The 20,369-nt window shown below is 44.3% G+C and overlaps 1 protein-coding gene across 3 annotated transcripts in view; it reads left to right on the top strand.

Annotated features, from left to right (window-relative positions):
• The window catches only part of LOC122921143 (capping protein, Arp2/3 and myosin-I linker protein 3-like), a 782,130-nt gene that overhangs the window by 438,563 nt on the left and 323,198 nt on the right, over positions 1–20,369 (top strand). For all 3 annotated transcript variants that reach the window (XM_044271159.1, XM_044271158.1, XM_044271160.1), the window contains 3 exons: positions 783–860; positions 947–1,023; positions 6,750–6,851. In XM_044271159.1, the coding sequence (XP_044127094.1) occupies positions 783–860; positions 947–1,023; positions 6,750–6,851 (257 nt within the window). The remainder of the gene's footprint in view (positions 1–782; positions 861–946; positions 1,024–6,749; positions 6,852–20,369) is intronic.

Below are 20,369 nucleotides of genomic sequence, written 5' to 3'. Positions count from 1 at the left end.
TTAGCTTACTGAAGAAAGAAGGTGTTGAATCCAGCACGCGATAAAATCTTTAAAATGTATAATATCCACATATGAATCCCAGGTACTATAGCACTCCTTTTAGCTTACATGTTTCGACCGAGTGTAGCAATCTTAAGCCTCATGCACACAGTACAGTACAGCAGCGGCACGAAGCGCACGGCGTCATAGCAACCAACAATGTTGTGCGCTCCTGCACTGAGCAGGAATCCAGGCCGGTATCTCACGATCCGTGTTCCACGACCATGTGCATTAAGCTTTAGTCATAGAAATATAACATGTAAGCTAACCTTGTTTGCGAAGATGTATCAACATTTTTTATGAAGATATGAAATAAAAATTCATTTTATTCATGCTGCATCAGTTTGTACATGCACTGTAGATCTGTGCAGTGAACACGCATTATATTTAACATGTGAGTGTGCTAGTTTTTCTTTTTGGGACTTCTTTACACTGGGTGTACAAAGTAAGTCCTATTAATACAAATGGCCATGTTGAGTAACACAGATGGTTTGGGAAACTGACCAACTGCACAAATTGGCACCTGAGGTTACTGTATCTGGTACCTGAGGTTATCTTCATGATATTGATGTAGGACAATTTTTAACAAAAACGTAATTGTCATAAACAAGAAATTATGGGAAAGAATGGATCTAGGCAAACAAAACCTCAGATGCCTAACTGAAAAGCACAGTTGACATTGTATGTTTATAGTGAAAATTTAGTGAATATTTTCAAAATATAATAATTTATTTTCTTTGTAGAATTTCTTCGAATTCTTAATTCATTGTACATCACTTTGTTATCTTAACCTTTCTGGGACAGACTGCGACCTAAATTCTGTGAGTATAGATTGTACACATTTCTTATCACTTGTAGAAACTTGCATACTTTACTTATAAGCTCTACGTTATTTTCTTTTCTTTAGCTGTTTGAATCCTTGCATCATGGTTGCTGCTTAAGCTTGTCCTGTCTGAATGCTGCAAGAAATGTATATTCACACAGGTAATCTGAAATTGCTAACTTTTATATTAATTTTAAAGGAACAGACACAGAGTTCCAATAATCCTCTGATTTATAGATTTTATAGGACATTGGACATTACTGAAATAAAAACCCACATTATCCCTGGTGCATTCCTAGTGTCAGAAAATAACAGCTTTGAAATATTTTAACAGTTCTTGCCATTGGTTTAAAACTCCTAGCAGTCACTGCAGATCTACAATGCTCATAATTTGTGTCCCAATATTTTTCATACATGATAATTGGGTCAATTAACCTGATTACAACCATGCACTGTACATGTAGCCCACTCTATATGCGGAGGGTGTCAGCTGTGAGATACTGCTGATACCTACCTCCAGTGACTGTGCTGCAAGCCCTGGATGAGCAAGGCAAAGGATGGGAGTGGTAAATGTATTTCTATTAGCACTGTTTTTATGTCTGACATATTATAGACAGGATCTGTTGTGCGTCTCATTTTTCCTTCCTTCTGACAGATAAGAAGGGTCAAATAAATAATTATGTCAGCCAGGCCGAAAGGCAAATAGTGGCCCAGTCATGAAGTGGGGAGAGTGGGAACAGTATGCAAAGTCCACAGAGTGGCCCTATGACATAGTTGTGAGGTGGAAGCAGCATGAGGAGACCATAGAGTGGCCCAAGGTAAGAGCCTGGAGGTGGCGGCAGCATCAGGAGGAGGCGACAGAGTGGCACAATGACAGTGTGGAGATGGCGGCAGCTTCAGGAGGCCACAGAGCGGCACAATGACATAGTGTGGAGGTGGCAGATACATGAGAAGACCAGAGAGTGGCAAAGTGACATAGTGTGGAGGTAGCAGCAGTCTGAGGAGACCACAGACTGGTAAGGGGACATAGTGTGAAGGTGGCAGCAGCATGAGAAAACCACAGAGTGGCAAGGTGACATAGCGTGGAGGTGGCAGCAGCATTAGGAGACCACAGAGTGACCCGGTGACAAAGTCTTGAGGTGGGTGTCAAAATCAGTGCCAGCTGAAGATGGTGGGTGAAAGAAGGAGCACTTGTCATCAGATTTGTGGCAGCATAGAATAGAAGCTGAGGCAGGTAGCTAGAAGAAACTGGCCCTCCTTGACACAGCGCCGACACCATGTTCTCCGCGTTGTCGGTCACCATGGTTCCGATTTTCAGTTGTCAAGCAGAAAGCCAGGAGCATCATGACACAGCTGTGCCCTGCACATGTGGAATGCTGAAGGGGCACTGTGAATTGTCCCTGCAGTGGAGGCTAAGGACACGGTGGAGGATGAGGAAGCAGAGGTGGACATTGTTGCAGGACCAACAGCGTGACAATGTTGAGGTGGAATCGGCGTCACCTTGCCAAGTTGCCTGTGTGGCTGTGCAGGAACCACATTCCACCAGTGGGCCGTAAAGGACATGTATTGTCCCTGACCTGACCATAGTTACAGCTCCACACATCATTGCTGGCGTGCACATTAGCAGACACCGACAGGCTCAAGGACTGGCCCACTTTCTGTTCTACATATGTGCAGGGCTGGTACTGACTTTTTCACAATGAAATTATGGTTTGGGACTCTCCACCTTGGCTTGGCACAAGCCATCAGTTCTCTGAAAGGTGCAGAGTCTACCACTTGGAAAGGGACAGACTGCAGCACCAGCAACTTGGCCAGGAGCATGTTCAGCTTTTGCGCCATTGGATGAGTTCACGCATACTATTGTCTCTTGGTAATCGCTTCAGTGATTGAAAACTGATGGAATGACTGACGAGGAGTAGGTTGGAAGAGGAGCATGAGCATCTGGACCAGCTCCCTTCGGCTGAGATGGTGGAGCCTTGACTGGCTGAAACTGGGTGCGTGCCATTGGGTGAAGCAGCTGTTGCTGCCGCAGGCTGGACCACCACATAGGAGCCATGGTTCTCCCAGGCCACTTTATGGGGACGCTGCATATGTTGACGAAGGGCCGTGGTGCCAACTTTGGCACCCTGGCTACGCTTCACTTTCTGCCCACATATTCTACATATGGCCATGTTAACCTCCTCCGGGGGCTTAACAAAAAACTGCCACACCACCGAGTAGGTAATTTTCCCCCCCAACAGTCCGCACTGACTGACTACTACCGCCACTGCCTCTGTGAACCCCTATACCACTACTTCCCAGGCAAGTAGGCTGCTGAGAAGCAGGTGGTCTACCCCGGGCATGTTAGGCTCCTGACCTCCCACTGCTGCCACCTTGCTGACTCCGAGCCATGCTACCACCTTGCTGGCTCAGCTGCTGCCTCATGGGCAAGCCTCCACCCTCTTCTCCTGATGATGATGAAGCCCCTTCTGCACCTGGCTCCCAAGTGCGATTGGCTTCATCATTATCGAGTAGTGTCTGCACGTCACTGATGTCCTCCTCAACAGTCTCTGGGTCAGGAGCCTGACTGCTCGCAACACCACCTCCCACGCCACTCTCCTCATCACTACTTAATCGCCTAGCGGAGGAAGCGGCGGATGTCTCCTCTAGATCTTGGCTGGGCAGTAGCTGCTGACTGTTCTCTAGTAGCTCGTCCTCGCTGTATAGTGGAGCTGAGCCTGCAACTTACAATACTTCTGTGGCTGAGGGAACAGCAAAAGACAGAGGACAGGTGAGGGCACATGGCCTGCTCCCGGGCCATGCCAACTAAGGGTTGTGTCTGACGAACCCACCCACTGTTGGCTGGGGGTGTCTGATGTCACTTGGGATGAAGAGAATGACCGAGTCAACCAATCTAGAACCGCTGAGTTGCTGGTCAAGACACGACCACTAGATGACACCGTGAGCTCAGGCCTCTCGCTGCGACTCCTGCTGCCATGCCCCCTTACTTTACTGCAATCTCTGCCTACGCCAGAAATATTTAGGCCTCTGCCACTCATCTGTGCATGGCCTGGCACTTCTCTGTCTGACATACTTTTAGCTGAACTAAATAAATTAAAAGCAAATTAAAACACCCCTAAAAGCGACAAATATATATATATTTTTTTTGTACTGAAATAGGCCACTAACCGCTTTCATCACAAATAACTGCAACACTGAAGTGTGTATGTATTTTTCTTTCTGTACGGAAATAGGCCACTATATGCTTTCGCCACATATAGCTGCAATAGTGAAATGCGTATATATTTTTTCTTTTTGTAATGAAATACGCCACTAAACGCTTTCAACACTTACAGCTGAAGTGAACTGCATATATATTTTTATTTTGTACTGAAATTCGCCACTAACTGCTTTCGCCACAAATAACTGCAACAATGAAGTGCGTATATATTTTTCTTTCTGTACTGAAATAGGTCACTAAACACTTTAAACACATAACTGCAGAAGTGAACTGAGAATATATTTTTCTTTTTGTACTGAAATAGGCCACTAAACGCTTTCACCATAAATAACTGCAACAGTGAAGTGCGTATATATTTTTCTTTTTGTACTGAAATAGGCCACTAAACGCTTTAAACACATATAATGGCAGAATTAAACTGAGAATCCATTTTTGTACTGAAATAGGCCACTAAATGCTTTCAACACTTATAGCTGAAGAAGTGAACTGCATATATATTTTTATTTTGTATCGAAATTCGCCACTAACAGCTTTTGCCACAAATAACTGCAACAATAAAGTGCGTATATATTTTTCTTTTTGTACTGAAATAGGCCACTAAACTCTTTTACCACAAATATTTGCAACATTGAACAGCATATATATTTTTCTTTTAGTCCTGAAATACATCACTAAATGCTATTGCCACAAATAATTGCAACAGTGAACTGCATATATATATTTTTTTGTGTACTGAAATTCGCCACTAACTGCTTTTGCCACAAATAACTGCAACAATAAAGTGCGTATATATTTTTCTTTCTGTACTGAAATAAGCCACTAAAAGCTTTAAACACATATAACTGCAGAAGTGAAAGAATATATTTTTCTTTTTGTACTGAAATAGGCCACTAAACGCTTTCACCATAAATAACTGTAACAGTGAAGTGTGTATATATTTTTAATTTTTGTACTGAAATAGACCACTAAACACTTTTAACACATAACTGCAGAAGCGAACTGAGAATCCATTTTTATTTTTGTACTGAAATAGGCCACTAAACACTTTCAAAACTTATAGCTGCAGAAGTGAACTATGTATATACTGTATTTTTCTTTTTCCACAGATATAAGCGACTAAAGGCTTTTCAACATAACTCTTGCACCTCAAGAACAAATTGCTGGAATGACAGCTGTATAATGGCTATTTGGATAATCTTTCCCTGAACTTGTAAATCGCTTTTTTTCCACAATGAGGTTTTTCCTATCACTGTCCCTAGTGCCTTCTAACGTCTCTCCCTGCACTAAAATGCTGTGAAATGATTCCTCCCTATGCTTTCCCTGCACTAATAAATCATTTTTCCAGTTTTTTCTTTGGTCACAATGAGGTTTTTCCTATTGCTGTCCGTTTCACCTTCTCACATCTGCCTCTGCACTCCAAATGCTGTAAAATATCTGAATCCAAGATGGCCACCGTTTTTATAGGGCTGTGACATCACAGGGCTGGCTGGCTGCTGATTGGCTTCATGCATGGCATTATGGGTCATCCCGCCTTCCCAGAGTTCCTTGCCCCATGTCCTCACATGTGTTGCCGCCATTTTAGGAAAAATTGCAATTCGTTACCATGAAGCACGAGGAAATTCGCATTAGTTGCTAATCAAATTTTTCCTGAAATTCGGATCGAATTCCACTTCGTCAGCTTCGATTCGCTCAGCTCTAGAAATAATGTCTAGTTCAGGAAATCCAATTAATTGCACACGAGTTCAGTCCCTGGTTTTAACAAATGTTCTCCTGTTCCAGTCATGTTCATAGGTATTAGGTTCTCTTAAAGGGAGTGTGTCATCAGATAATGACCGATTGTTTAAATGTGATTATTTTTAGTTTTCCTCAAAACGGCAAGATGCCAGCCCCAATATTCACATAGAATTTAAAAAAATCTGTAACAAAAAATGAATATGTGTTCCTATCTGGTTTTAACGGGTAGAAATACATTTCCCGACACATTCCCTTTAATACAGTATAACTCATGGTTTGGGAAGACTAGTTTAGTGACATAGTATGTTTTCCCCGGTGAGCCATTGGTGCCATATCTCTGTTGTCATATGGATGAAATGTCTAGTGCCAGGTAAAGAATTATATAACTCCACATAGATATGCTATATGTTGGTGAGTCTTAAACTGTCGATAAACATTCAATAACTATTGGCTGAATGGCTATCTTTCCCAACCCTCTCCCAGCTTCCCCATACACATACACATTCAGCTCAGCCGAACGTGTATGTGTGTTTTATGGGGAAAGTAGAGATAGCCACTGCCAGACGCTTCTGGCTTATCTCCAGCAAAACTAAAAGATTGGGCCAAAATATTCATTTCCCTCAATCCTTGTTCCCCCAACATCTGTCGGGGAAGAGTCGGGTGCTCCCAACACACATTAGTTGTGTTGGCATAACTGACTATTCTTGGCAAATTCGACCAACAAAAGGCTAATGTGTATGACTAGCTTTATACTTTAAAGATTGTTTACTGTGCATTAAAAATAGCTTACTTTTATTTGTTGAAATCCCCTGTGAGGAACTGTAGAACCAATTTTATTGGGACTAATATAAGCTTTTATTGTTAGATTATTCTTCTTAAAATGTTACTTATATAATATCATATGATGGATTTGACTTTGTATTTATTTTGCAGGAAAATCAAAGATTTAACTCCTATCGCCAAGTTTTTTAACAAAGCCTTTGTTCTCAAACATCTTAATCTATCAGGAACACAATTACCTTCAGATGTATTAAGGTAATATAGTAACAGTAACAGTTTATAAGGCCAAAAAAGGCATATGTACATTCAGTTTAGCCTATTATCCTGCAATGTTGATCTACAGGAAGGTAAAAAAAACTTATGGGGTTGAAGCCAATTTTCCTCATTTTAGGGGGAAAAAATCCTTCCCGAAGTTCACTGTCCATTATAATTCCTATGTAATTTTCCATTTCAGTATTAACCAGTGTTTTACCATTTAGTGTGTACAAGTGATATGCATTTTCCCTTCCCATGTGCATAACCATACATTTGTCAGTGTTAAACCTCATTTGCCACTTCTCTGTTCAAGCGTCAATCTCTCCAGATCCATCTGTAGCAGTATATTGTCCCCTTTTGTGTTAATTACTTTACAAAGTTTAGTATCATCTGTAAAATGTTATATTTTATTTACAAGATCATTAATAAATATATTGAAGAGAATAGGGCCTAATATTGACCCCACTAGTGACAATGACCCAATCTGAGTATTGTTGCTGCAATTTAGTAAAACCTCGCTTGTCTGTGGGATTCAAATAGATTAATAAGTTTTCCTATGTGCCAGGAGATGTGGTCAACCTAAGAATCAAAGACCCAGACACTTTGCTGGTTAAAGGGTTCTCTGCCGGGCAACGCCCGTAGAGTCAATTTTATTAGTTGTACATTGTGGATCTAACCACCCCCCTTTAGCTATCAATTTCAATATGTCCAAATCAAGTATTTATTAAAACAACCAGTCAGAAGCATAATGGTATGGAAAAATACATGTACACAGACATGACTGATATATGCAAAAGTCCTTATCTATATTTCTTTCAAGCAGTTCCTTATTTGTGGTGTTTGTCTAACTTTCTTTTAAGAATCATGTGACTATATTTCTGAATCATAGATGTTATATCAAAGAAATTTAAGCATAAAACCCAAAAATTTTGAATATTGGACAATTAGGTACAATTAGCACTATTCATGTTCATTAACCACTTAATTTCTTTCACATTTTCCTCCTCTTGAACATAATTTCCTAATTGTCTCAAGAGAGTTTCCAAATTGACTGCATTTAGTTTAAATCATGCAGTTGCAGCACTATGAAGTGCCTTTTGCGCTGTGGCATTAGAAGAATTTTGGTATCTTTGACTTTTAGTCTAACCAGACTGTCTATTACTCTGTAATTCCTCTAGCGCCGTTCTATGGAAACAGTAGGTTTAAAGAGCACATCAAATGCTTCAAATAACTTATTTATTAACTTCAACTTTTCTTCATATAAAACTGCCGCCTCCGCAGCAGATAGTCCATTGTTTTTAAGACGTGTTGAAAATATATCACAAAAAGATAGTGGTTCAACTGTTCAATCTTGTCATTCAACATAAAATGGTGGATATATTTCTCTTTTGAAAATCTGAGCTCTCACTTTGAGTCATTTAAGCACTTTATGATCTCTCTGAGAGGTATTTCTGAGGTCTAACTAATAGTTCTGCTTGCTCAACTTGGTTTGCAGTATGTAATTGCTTATGGTCTGGTATGAGCAGTTCGCAGTTTGTATGCAATTTCTATGGAATCTGGTTTGTATGCTTGCAATTGTATGGTTGCAATTGGTGGAACTGTAAGTAAACACATATATATCTAGTTAAGTATACAGTTCTAAACACACTACTAACAATATGAACATTAAATAACTGTTTTAAATACCTATATTGGCCTCCTGTTCCCATAAAACTCAGCTCTCAGTGGAGTGAATGTCTCTTCAGCTCCTGTCTCTGGTGAATAATAATTCTAGCAGCAGGAGCTTGGGAAATTCCCAGACAGGCTGTGTGTGAGGCTGGCTATGATTGGTGAAAACTCTTGCTGTGTGAGAAGCTGGTTGTGATTCATCTAGACTTCTGCCCAGCAGCAACAGATTAACACTATACTTTCTGTTGTTTCTGCTGTGTCATTGAGCTTACCTTTCATTACAAAATGAATCTTAAAGGAATATTATCTTTATCTGCATCTGGGAACACAAAATATATAACAGTTATAGGACATCCAAAACATGATGTCACAGTAAATAACTCTGCTTTTGTCTTTAACACATAAACATAGAAACTGTATTAAGGTTATTAGCAGGTTTAGCTGTATACGCATATAATCTATACTAGTAACCTAGGACAGGTCTTAGCTGGCCAGCTACACTATAGGCCATTCATCAATTGAGGTGTACCCTTAAGGGCCTTATATCCCTAATGCAGATCTTATATTTGTTCACCTCTGGGGAGTCGAAGGAGACACAAGTGAACAAGTGTTTTCCTCCTCATAAACACAGCCTGCTTAGGTATCCAGAGGATTCCCCAAATGACTACATTCTGACTGGATTCCCCAGATCAGGGCTAATAAGCCATTCAACATCTATGGTAGACTCCACTGTACACCCAGTTCCTCGCTTTCTTTCAAGTTATTCCCTGGAGAGGCACAGTCAGGAGGTGAGGCAATTGTCCCATAATCATCAGAATTCAAAGTATTCATGTCCAGGCTTCCATAGTTCTCAGCTGAATCATCTGAATCGTCAGGTTCAGTGTTCGCAGGTTGCATTGATATACATATATTCCTCTCTTGTAGCTTCTCCATGATTCACATTCAGTATATAGGTTGCAATTACAGTTGGTTTGTGATATGTGACACAGTGAGAGGTTTTGTCTAGGAAACCAGGTCTTTTCCTCCCAGCACGTGCTGCTTGGCGGATTTACAGCCTGGTGAGGTCAAATACTAGACCGGATTTTAAATGCTAGCCCGGGTTTTGGCAGCATCTGGCTGTCCTTAAATAGGCAGCTGGGCTCAGAAGCGAGGTTTCTGTGTTGGGACCTGGAAGCCTTGTGTTTGGATGAAGGATTGCTACCAGGGACTCAGGGAGTCTGGTGACCCTAGTAAGGGCTACCCTGGTGCAGTCCACTGAGTATACTGGCCGGAAAGTCGGGGTGATGTGCATCCACGGAGACTTAAGACTACCCCACGGCACTAGTGTCTCTAACCACAGTGGCCAGTAGATGGACCCAAGGATGTCGCTGTCTCCACAAATCTACATTATGAACTCATAATAGGGAGAGACTTCCCGGGCTTCCCGTCACTGTGGCCTGCTATGACAGTGGCTGATACCCATAAGACAGGGGTAACCATAGCAGAGTGGCCTGGCTCAGGGGGCAGACCAGAACCCTGGGAACCTGAGACCGAAGGGCCAGCGGTAGGGATGGCCGCCACTTCGGTGGAAGAGGGGGAGACAACCCCGCTAAATGTGATGGTGGGTCCTGAATTGGCAGACCTCAATGTCTCTGGGGATAATTTTGGTACCGCCCAATGTCGGGATCCAACCCTATGCCACGCCTGGGAAAATCTGTTAATAGTAGATGGTGAACAACAACAACCTGGGGCAGAGTCGCTTTGTGGTTCATCAAGATATGTTGTATCGGGTAAAACAACTACGGGGTGAACCTATTTTACAGTTGGTGGTTCCCAAGGCTTATCACAAGCTTGTGTTAGATCTAGCCCACCAACACATTCTCGGGGGTCACCTGGAGCTGCAGAGAACTCGTATTCTACAGCGGTTTTACTGGCCCAGTATATTCAAAGTGGAAGAGTTTTGTAAGTCTTGCCCGACCTGACAGATAATTAGCCCCCAGCCACATTTCCATAGTCCCCTAGTACCTCTCCTGATTATCAAAGTACCGTTTGACCGAATAGCTATGGACCTCATAGGTCCAGTACCAAAGTCCGCCAGAGGGCATCAACACATCTTAGTCATTCTAGACTACGCCACTCGGTACCCGGAAGCTGTGCCACTGCGACATACCTCAGCCTAACTCATAGCTAAGGAGTTAATGGAGATGTTTTCCCGAGTATGACTACCTGAAGAGGTTCTGACCGACCAACGGACCCCTTTTATGTCCAAGGTGATGAGGAAACTCTGTAAGTTGCTGCACATAAAACTACGGACGTCCGTTTACCATCCGCAAATGTACGGTCTGGTAGAACGGTTTAACCAAGCATTAAAAAATATGTTGAAAATGGTAGTGTCTAAAGATGGGAAGGACTGGGACCTCCTTATGCCCTATATCATGTTCGCAGTGTAAGAGGTACCCCAGGCCTCTACTGGGTTCTCGCTATATGGCAGACACCCTCGCGGTCTCTTGGATGTGGCCAAAGAGGCATGGGAACAACAACCCACTCCACATAAAAGTGTCATTGAGTATGTTACCCAGATGCAAGATCGGATAGAGACAAAGTTGCCTCTTGTTAGGGAACATATGGAGGTAGCTGAGCGAGCCCAGAGTCGGGTCTATAATCGGCAGGCTCGGATCCGGATCTTTAACCCAAATGATTGAGTTTTGGTTCTGGTGCCGACCGTGGAAAGTACGTTCCAGCTAGGTGGTAGGGGCCCTACGAGGTACTCGAGAAAAATGGAGATGTAAACTACAAGGTACACCAGCCAGGGCAGCGAAAGCCAGAGGAGGTTTACCATGTGAATTTACTCAAACGGTAGAAAGATAGGGAAACCTATACAGAAGACAGTCCGCGGCCGGGTTTTCTAGGAGAAGAGGTTGCCAGGCCCTCTGTCTGATGCAAGATAGACGGCTGCCACAGTAAAAATTGCTGACAGCCTCTCCTCTAAACAGACTCAGGAGGCTAGGGAGTTCGTTAGTCGGAACACGGATGTGTTCTCGGACCTCCCTGGACGTGCTTCCATAATCCAGCATGACTGTCACTCAGCCTCAGGCAAAAGTCAGATTAAAACCATACCGGGTACCTGAAGCTCGGCGACAAGCCATATCGGAGGAGGTGTAGCCAATGTTGCAGCTAGACATCATTGAGGAGTCAAAAAGTGAGTGGGCCAGTCCTATAGTATTGATACCCAAGCTGGATGGGATGTTGTGGTTTTGTAACAACTTTCGAAAACTTAGCAAGGTTTCCAAATTCGATGCGTATCCCATGCCCCAGGTGGATGAGCTCATCGAGAGGTTAGGACAAGCCTTGTATCTTTTTGTTTTTGATCTCATGAAAGGGTACTTGCAGGTGCCATTAACGGAGGTGCCAAAGAGAAAACTGCCTTCATCACGCCTGAGGGGCTGTATCAATTTGAGGTCTTACCCTTTGGTCTGCATGGCGCCCCTGCCACTTTTCAGCGACTAATGGACATTGTGCTTCGTCCACATCGTCGGTATGCTTTGGCTTACCTGGACAATATTGTTATCCACAGTACCGTCTCAGAAAGTCACCTACCCAAATTGCAGGCTGTAAGCTGGCCTAACCGCTAACCCCAAAAAATGGGCGATAGGGTTAGAAGAGACTAAGTACCTGGGGTATTGTAACGGATCTCCTGGCACCCCGACCCGGTACCTCCGTCGATAGATGCTCCTAGTGCTTCCCGAGGACTCCAAGCACTCCACTTGACACCGTAAGCGCTGCAGACTCCACGAACCGCCGAAGATTGGTTGAGGTCTCACCGTCTCTTACCCACCCTGGACCTACGACAAGGCTCCAGGCTCCAGTGGGTGAACCTCTCCTAAATCCAGAGAGCAGGAACAGCTCTTACAAGGGCTAATAGTATAGCCCAGGGAGTATAGCAAATCTTCAGCGTATAGAAATCCCCAGTGTCGATCAGTTACCCAAACACCAGCCTTAGCATGATGAAGGGTAAAAACAGGAACTCTTTATTGAACACACAAGCATTGACTTATACACATTTTCCAACAAGGTTACCAACCACAGGGTTTTGTAAAACCAACCAATAAACAGGTACAATACACTCAGACACTCCCACACAAAGTCCTCCCCTCTGCCTGTGATACAATTACCCCACACAATGGGTTGATGCAATTGTATCACAGGCAGGAGATACACAGTGTCTTCTATCCTAGAGACAACCGAGGAGTAAGTCAATTATCTCTCAGGACAAAGGGAAATCGCCAATACACACGTGGGGACAATAGGACAGACATCACCACTCAAATATACAATGTCCCACCCTTTACAGTACACATAGACATTTAACATATCCCAAAATGGCACGAATTAGATCAGGGATTAAAAAGTTAGTAAAAGTCCTTTGTAAGAGGGCCCATAATCCTGGGGCAAGAGGCTGGTAGCCAGGCTTCTTCACCACCCAGTGGCGAGGTTGGTTTCGTCGAATTTCTCCCCTTTTCCAAACAGACTAACAGGGTCTCTGACCTTCTGCCGGTCAGTGCCCTTGTTAGTCCAGCAGCCCACCCACAAAACAGAAACAGCAGTACAGCCCACCCACAATAAATGGTTACTACACCTGAGCAAGGGATAAACCTGTCCATGTCCATGTGCCTCACCACAGCTGTGTGGGGGACTGGTAGACTGCCTTGGTGGGTTGCTGAGTGGGCAGAGACCAGCGGTACTTTTCCCTGGTGCAAGCGCTACCATGTAAGAAGCCTGGTTGCAGCCTGGTTGTTGTAGGGGGGAGACCGACTGCCTCCCCTTTAGATACACCGCTCTGCTGTTGTAGGGAGAGACCGACTGTCTTCCCTTTAGATAGACCACCATGCTGCTGTGGGGGGAGACCGATTGTCTCCCCTTTGGCTAAACAGCCCTGTTGCTGGGGGACAGGACCGACTGTCCCTACCCCCTGTGCTGTGGAGTGCAGACCATGGTCCCATCTGCACTGTTGTGGGGCTTACTGTCTCCTGGGGATGGAGACTGTGCTCCCAATTCCTTGTAGATCACACGGCCGCTAGGGAATGGAGACTGGGCTCCCAAATCCCTGTAGATCACACGGCCGTTGGGGAATGGAGACTGGGCTCCCAATTCCCTGTAGATCACACGGCCGCTGGGGAATGGCGACTGGGCTCCCAATTCCCTGTACATCACATGGCCGCTGGGGAATGGAGACTGGGCTCCCAATTCCCTGTACATCACACGGCCGCTGGGGGATGGAGACAATGCTTTCCTCTCCCTGCAAAACATACTGCCACTGGGGAGCATGACTGACTGTCCCTACTCCCTGAAACTCCGGCTGCCGTTGGGGATCTGGGCCGACTGCCCAGCATCCCTGTAGGGCCGCTGGAGAGACCTCAGTCCCATCTCCACCTGCCATATGGGGTTCCCCCAGGACCAGTCTATGAGGTCCCCTACCTGTGTAGCTGGTACTGAAGCATGGAAAACTTCAGTCGGGTCTTCCCAGTAAACCTCCACAATATCCTCCCAGCTGAAGGGCTCTGGACCTGGGTCTGAAACTCTGCTCTCTCACTGAGACCTCTCAATGGAGTGGAAGAGATCTCGGTAGTCCTGCTCCAGTTCCCACTCCAGGGTTGCTAGGTGAGCCAGGTCTTTCTCTACCTAGTGGGGGTCATCCCAATCCTGCCTAGCCTCCCTCTCGTAGAAAATGTTCTGAAGTCTGGACTGTGCAGGGCTCCCAAAGTAAGGCTCTGCAAAGGACTCCCATAACAAGCCAGGACCATCAAACTCCTCTCCCTCTGGCTTGTCATGCTCAGCTGTCCAGGATATATACTGTGCCATATACCACCAGAGCGCCTGGTAGGCTTCCTCCAAACATAGATTCTGCCATACACTGTGCTCTAGTTCCTTCACCCATTCCTCCAGGGGCTGCTCTCCCAGGAAGGGCATCCGCAGGGCCACTTGCTTCTGCAATCGCTGCTCTCCATTGGGGAGACTCTCACCTCACTGGTATTTTACATTACCCAGGGCCTGGTACCAGATGCCTTTCCTTAATGCATCCCGGCCATCCAGGTCTTCCTCATCGTATGCCACGTCTGGTTCCATCCTGCTGCTGTAGCCAGGTGTGCTGTACGGATGCTAGTGTTGCCCTCAATTTTGTCAATCCACGAACAGTTTCTCCGAGCTGCTTCTCCTCTCACTAGGACGCCATCCCACTGCTTGCCACCAATGTAACGGATCTCCTGGCACCCCGTCCGGGTATCTCCGTCGAATGATGCTCCTAGCGCTTCCCGAGGACTCCAACACTCCACTCGACACCGTAAGCACTGCAGACCCCACGAACCACCGAAGCTTGGTTGAGGTCTTGCCGTCTCCTACCCACCCTGGACCTACGACAAGGCTCCAATGGGTGAACCTCTCTTCCTTCAGAGAGCAATGCAGGAACAAGTAACTGGAGCAAGCTCTTACAAGAGCTAGTAGTTATAGCCAGGGGAGTATAGCAAATCTTCAGCGTATAGAAATCCCCCAGTGTTCATCAGTTACTAAAAAAACAGCCTCAACATGATGAAGGGTAAAAACAGGAACTTTTTATTGAACACACAAGCATTGACTCATACACATTTTCCAACAAGGTTATAACCCACAGGGTTTTGTAAAACCAACCAATAAACACGTACAATACACTCAGACACTCTCACACAAAGTCCTCCCCTCTGTCTGTGATACAATTACCCCACACAATGGGTTGATGAGATTGTATCACAGGCAGGAGAATACACAGTGTCTTCTGTCCTGGAGACAACTGAGGAGTAAGTCAATTATCCCTCAGGACAAAGGGAAATCGCCAATACACACGTGGGGACAATAGGACAGACATCACTACTCAAATATACAATGTCCCACCCTTTACAGTACACATAGACATTTAACATATCCCAAAATGGCACAAATTAGATCAGGGATTCAAAAGTTAGTAAAAGTCCTTTGTGAACAAAGGAAGCCTGGCTGATGAGAGGGCCCATAATCCTGGGGCAAGAGGCTGGTAGCCAGGCTTCTCCACCACCCAGTGGCGAGGTTGGTTTCTTCACAGGTATGTCATTGGTTTCAGAGTCATCAAACCACAAGTGAACAAAATAGAGGTGATAAAGAATTGGTCCTGAACTGTCAATGCTAGGCAAATAAAGTCATTCCTGGGAATGGTGAGCTATTACATGAGGTTTGTTCCCCACTTTGCTACTCTAGCCGCGCCATTGACAGGACTCTTTAAGGGACACAAGTCAATGATGGTTCACTGGGATGATCGGGCAGAAGAGGCTTTCTCCACTTTGAAGTCGGCCCTGTGTGGGTCCCTGGTTTTGGTGATGCCTGACTTCAAAAGGGAGTTTGTAGTACAGACCGATGCCTCTGAAGTAGGCCTTGTGCTGTACTGTCTCAGTAAGTCAACAGGAAGGAGCATCACATTGTCTTGCTCAACCCAGCAGAGACCCGGTATAGTATAATTGAGAGAGAGTGCCTGGCTATCAAGTGGGCACTAGAATCTCTCTGCTATTAATTATTGGGGAGAAAATTCCGCCTGATGACTGACCACTCCGCTCTTAAGTGGATGAGCCAGGCCAAGGACAGAAATGCCCAGGTCACCTGATGGCTTCTCTCTCTACAAAACGTTATGTTTTTTGTGGAACACAGGGCAGGCCGGTTACAGGGAAACGCGGATGCCCTGTCCTGGGTCCACTGTCTGGCGTGTATTCACCCCCTCAGGGTTGAACAAATGGGGGGTATGTGACACAGTGAGAGGTTTGATCTGGGAAAACAAGTATTTTCCTCCCAGCATGTGCTAATTTACAGCCAGGTGAGATCAAATATCGGACCAGATTTTAAATGCTGTTCCTGGTTTTGGCAGCACCTGGCTGTCCTTAAATAGGCAGCTAGGCTCAGAAGCTTGCTACCTGTTTGGTGTGGAAACAGGTTGGTGCTGCTATCAGCAAGGACTCTTTGAGGCAGAATTGCTGCATGGTGTGAATTACCACCAACACCGCAAGGTGACTTTTAGTTTGAATATGACTGCTTTTTTTGTCACTTGCCTAAAGTGTGAATAAAACGCTGAACTGTTTGATCCAAAGAACTTGTTGTTGCCTCTATACTGCGTCCACTAATCCTGTCTACCAGAGCTAGTCCCCACAGATGATAACATCTTCTTCCTGATCTTACTGCAAATTTAATCAGAAATGATAAATTTACAACTGCCACAATTATCTCAATCTTCTTATAAAGATGACATCAACCACCAGCCAATCATTTTATTTAACTAAACCAGTTAACTGGGTTTAACCAACACGGCAAATCAGTCTAGTTGATAAGCCATTCTTCCTTAGAATTAGCGGCTCTATAAATTTTCCTTAACCTCTTAGCATGTTCCATATCAGCAACCACCCAAATTATACCATCCTTATGGCATGTGCACCAAACACTTGGTCTTCTGCTGTAACAGAACACCTTTTTGTTCTCAGACTCAAGCCCCAGGGATGATTAGCTAAGGTGCAGACTCCTGAGTGGTGAGGTGAGAGCCATCTATATGTATCTGTTTCACATACTACAAACACATTATGGTGGAAAAAACGTTTCCTGATTTTTTGTTCCTGATTGTTTGATGCTCCTGTTAAGTAGGTTGCTATTCTTTCCATATACTATAAGTTAAGAGGAGGATAAAAAATAAAATTCCCCCCAAAAAAAGAGTGTAAATCAAAGAGCTATTTTGGATGGAAGTCCAAAAGATCTTAGAGTAAAAGGAAGGAGAGCCAATCACCATAAAAGAGGGCGGTAGGAGGCTGCCGGTAAAGGCTGTATATGTAGAGAGCACTGCTACATACGTAAATACAGTAGACGAAAAGGAAAAGAAAAAACTGCCACAAGAAGAGGCGCCAACCCACTATTGGTCACTAATACAGGGTCATACTTGTATGGGAAAACTGTCTCTCTCAATGCACATCTGAAATAAAGATTAACACACATGTGTTCCACCGATTGATAGAATGGGCGGGAAAACATGTTCTCATGATATAGCCTATGCAGTAAGTGAAAGGGCTGCTAGAAACTGCAAGAAATCTGCACAAAACAACCTTTGTTACACAAAAAGGAGGGCATCATAAACACCCTCAAAAAATTATGATTGATGGCCTGCTGGTGACCCTCAAAAACATATGGAGCACGGGCCTGCTGATCTGACCATCTAAAACATTAGGAGCAAGGGCCTGCTGCCGCATTAGTGACTCTAGATAAACTCTGGGCAATCGCATGTCCCCCGTGACCGCGACGATCCATTTGGATGTCTGCCCTATCAACTTTCGATGTTCTTTTCTGCACCTACCATGGTGATCACGGGTAACGGGCAATCAGGGTTCAATGCCAGAGAGGGATCCTGAGAAAGGGCTACCAAATCCAAGGGAGGTCCATGGCTGAAATCTGATTGGCTGTTGTTACCTTGCAACTTTTTTTTCCTAATTGTGAACCATCCAGAGAGGGTGGGTCAAGTTACAGTTACTGGAATCATTTCCAGGGCCAGTAATTTTGAAAGGTGCGCATTTAGTGCTATTGGACTGTGGGTAGGTGGCTGGGTATTTGCGCTTGCATTCAATTGCCTGGGGTAATGACATTTGGATGCTGCACTGGGACAGGGAAGTGGATGTGGTCGCTGATGGTGCTTGCGAAGGTCCAAGTGCAGGGCGGGAGGCATCCGGGCCTGCGCCTTCGACAGGGGATTGGCCAGCACATACCATAGGGGAAGAGGAGGCAGTGGTATGACCCGCAGACACAGAGTGTGGACCCAGGTGTTCGTCCCAACTAATACGGTGCTTGGATGCCATGTGGCGGATCATGCTGGTATTGGTGAGGTTGCTAGTGTTCAAGCCCCGGCTCATTTTGGTGTGGCACAGGTTGCAAACTACTATTCTTTTGTTGTCTGCACTTTCCTCAAAAAATCGCCATAGTGCGGAACACCTAGCCCTTGGCAAGAGAGATTTACATGTGGGGGTGCTCCATGGAACAGTTGTGGGCCTGTTTGGTGTGGCCTGACTTCTCCCTTTTGGCACCCCACTGCCTCTTCCAGCCTGTTGCGGTGCTGCAGATCATTCCCCCTCTGTACTGCTGTCCTCGCTTGGCTTTCCACCTTCCCAGGTTGGATCAGTGACCTCATCGTCCACTACCTCCTCTTCTACTTCCTCACTCTAATCATCCTATTGATTTGTTGACCTAACCACAACCTCAGTGATTGACAACTGTCTCTCATCCTCTTCATCAGCCTCTTGAGACAGTAATTGCAGTTGACTCATTGGCAACTGTGTCTCATAATCATCCACCTCTTTAAACACTAATTGGCGTTCCCCACCATCATGTTCTTGTGACTGTGGATGCTCAAGAGGTTGGGAATCAGGGCACAAGATCTCATGTCCATTTCATCTGAAGTGCTTGTTAACACAGCGATCTACCTAGATTTTATTTTGTGGGTGCAGTGCACAATCTTTTTACCTTGCCCTGAGCCCTGTGACACAGAAAACTAACTTTTATCCGTCTGTTAGTTAGGTGGGCGGCAGCGGCCATTTTATGCAAGTTCAGTGCACCAGCACAGCATATGTGTATTTGTGTCAAATACAAGCTTGAAATACTGCAATCATATTCTGGGTTTATAAAAATCACACATTTTTGGCAAAACCCTACATCTGGTGCCTTTTGCAACATTTGTCAGTGTGAAATATAAGCTTGAAATGCTGCAATAATTTTCTGGGTTTTAAAAAACACCCTTTTTGGGCAAAATACTAAATTTGCAGCCTTTGCTGCATCTGTCAGTGTGAAATACAATTGTTAGATACTACTGTTATATTCTGCTATTAAAAAAACACCCATTTTGGGCAAAATACTAAATTTGCGGGATTTGCTGCATCTGTCATTGTTAAATATAAGCTTGAAATGCTGCAATAATTTTCTGGGTTTAAAAAAGCACCCTTTTTGGGCAAAATACAAATTTTTCAGCCTTTGCTGCATCTGTCAGTGTGAAATAAAAGCGTTAGATACCACTGTTATATTCTAAAAAAAATAAAAATAAATGTAAAATTAAAACAAAAAAAACAGTGTTGGCTACCTCGTCCTCCTCCACCGCTACTTCCACCTACACCGCTACGTCCACCGCCTCCTCAACCTCCTACTCCATATGGACCTCCACCTCATACATCAAGATTATTTTTTAAATTTGTACTTATTTTATTTTATGCTATTTCACTAATTTGTCTGTTACATTTTCGGGTGAAATTCACAAATTTTTGGCTGTGATACACCCCTGCTCTACATGGTAGACAGGTTAATAAATTGCACACATTTTTCTGTTACATTGTCGGGTGACACATTTCACTAATATGTCTGTTACATTTTCGGTTGAAATGTACCAAATTTTTGCTGTGATATACCCCTGCTCTACCTAGTAGACAGTTAAAGAAATTTCACCAATTTGTCTGTTACATTTTCGGGTGAAATTCACCAATTTTTGGCTGTGATATACCCCTGCTTTACCTAATTGACAGGTTAATACATTTCTCAAATTTTTCTGTTACATGGTTGGGTGACATTCACCAATTTTTAGCTGTGATATACCCCTTCTCTACCTGGTTGACAGGTTGATACATTTCACAAATTTTTCTGTGACATAGTTGGGTGACATTCACCAATTTTTGGCTGTGATATACCCCTGCTCTACCTAGTTGACAGGTTAATACATTTCACAAATTTTTCTGTTACATTCTTGGGTGCCATTTTACCATTTTTGCCGTGAATAAACCCCTGCTCTGCATAGGTGACAGGGACATACAT

The sequence above is a fragment of the Bufo gargarizans genome, chromosome 10, assembly GCF_014858855.1.
Source record: "Bufo gargarizans isolate SCDJY-AF-19 chromosome 10, ASM1485885v1, whole genome shotgun sequence".
NCBI lineage: Eukaryota > Metazoa > Chordata > Amphibia > Anura > Bufonidae > Bufo > Bufo gargarizans.
Note: the sequence above shows the minus strand (reverse complement) of the source record. Positions and strands in the feature narration are given on the sequence as shown.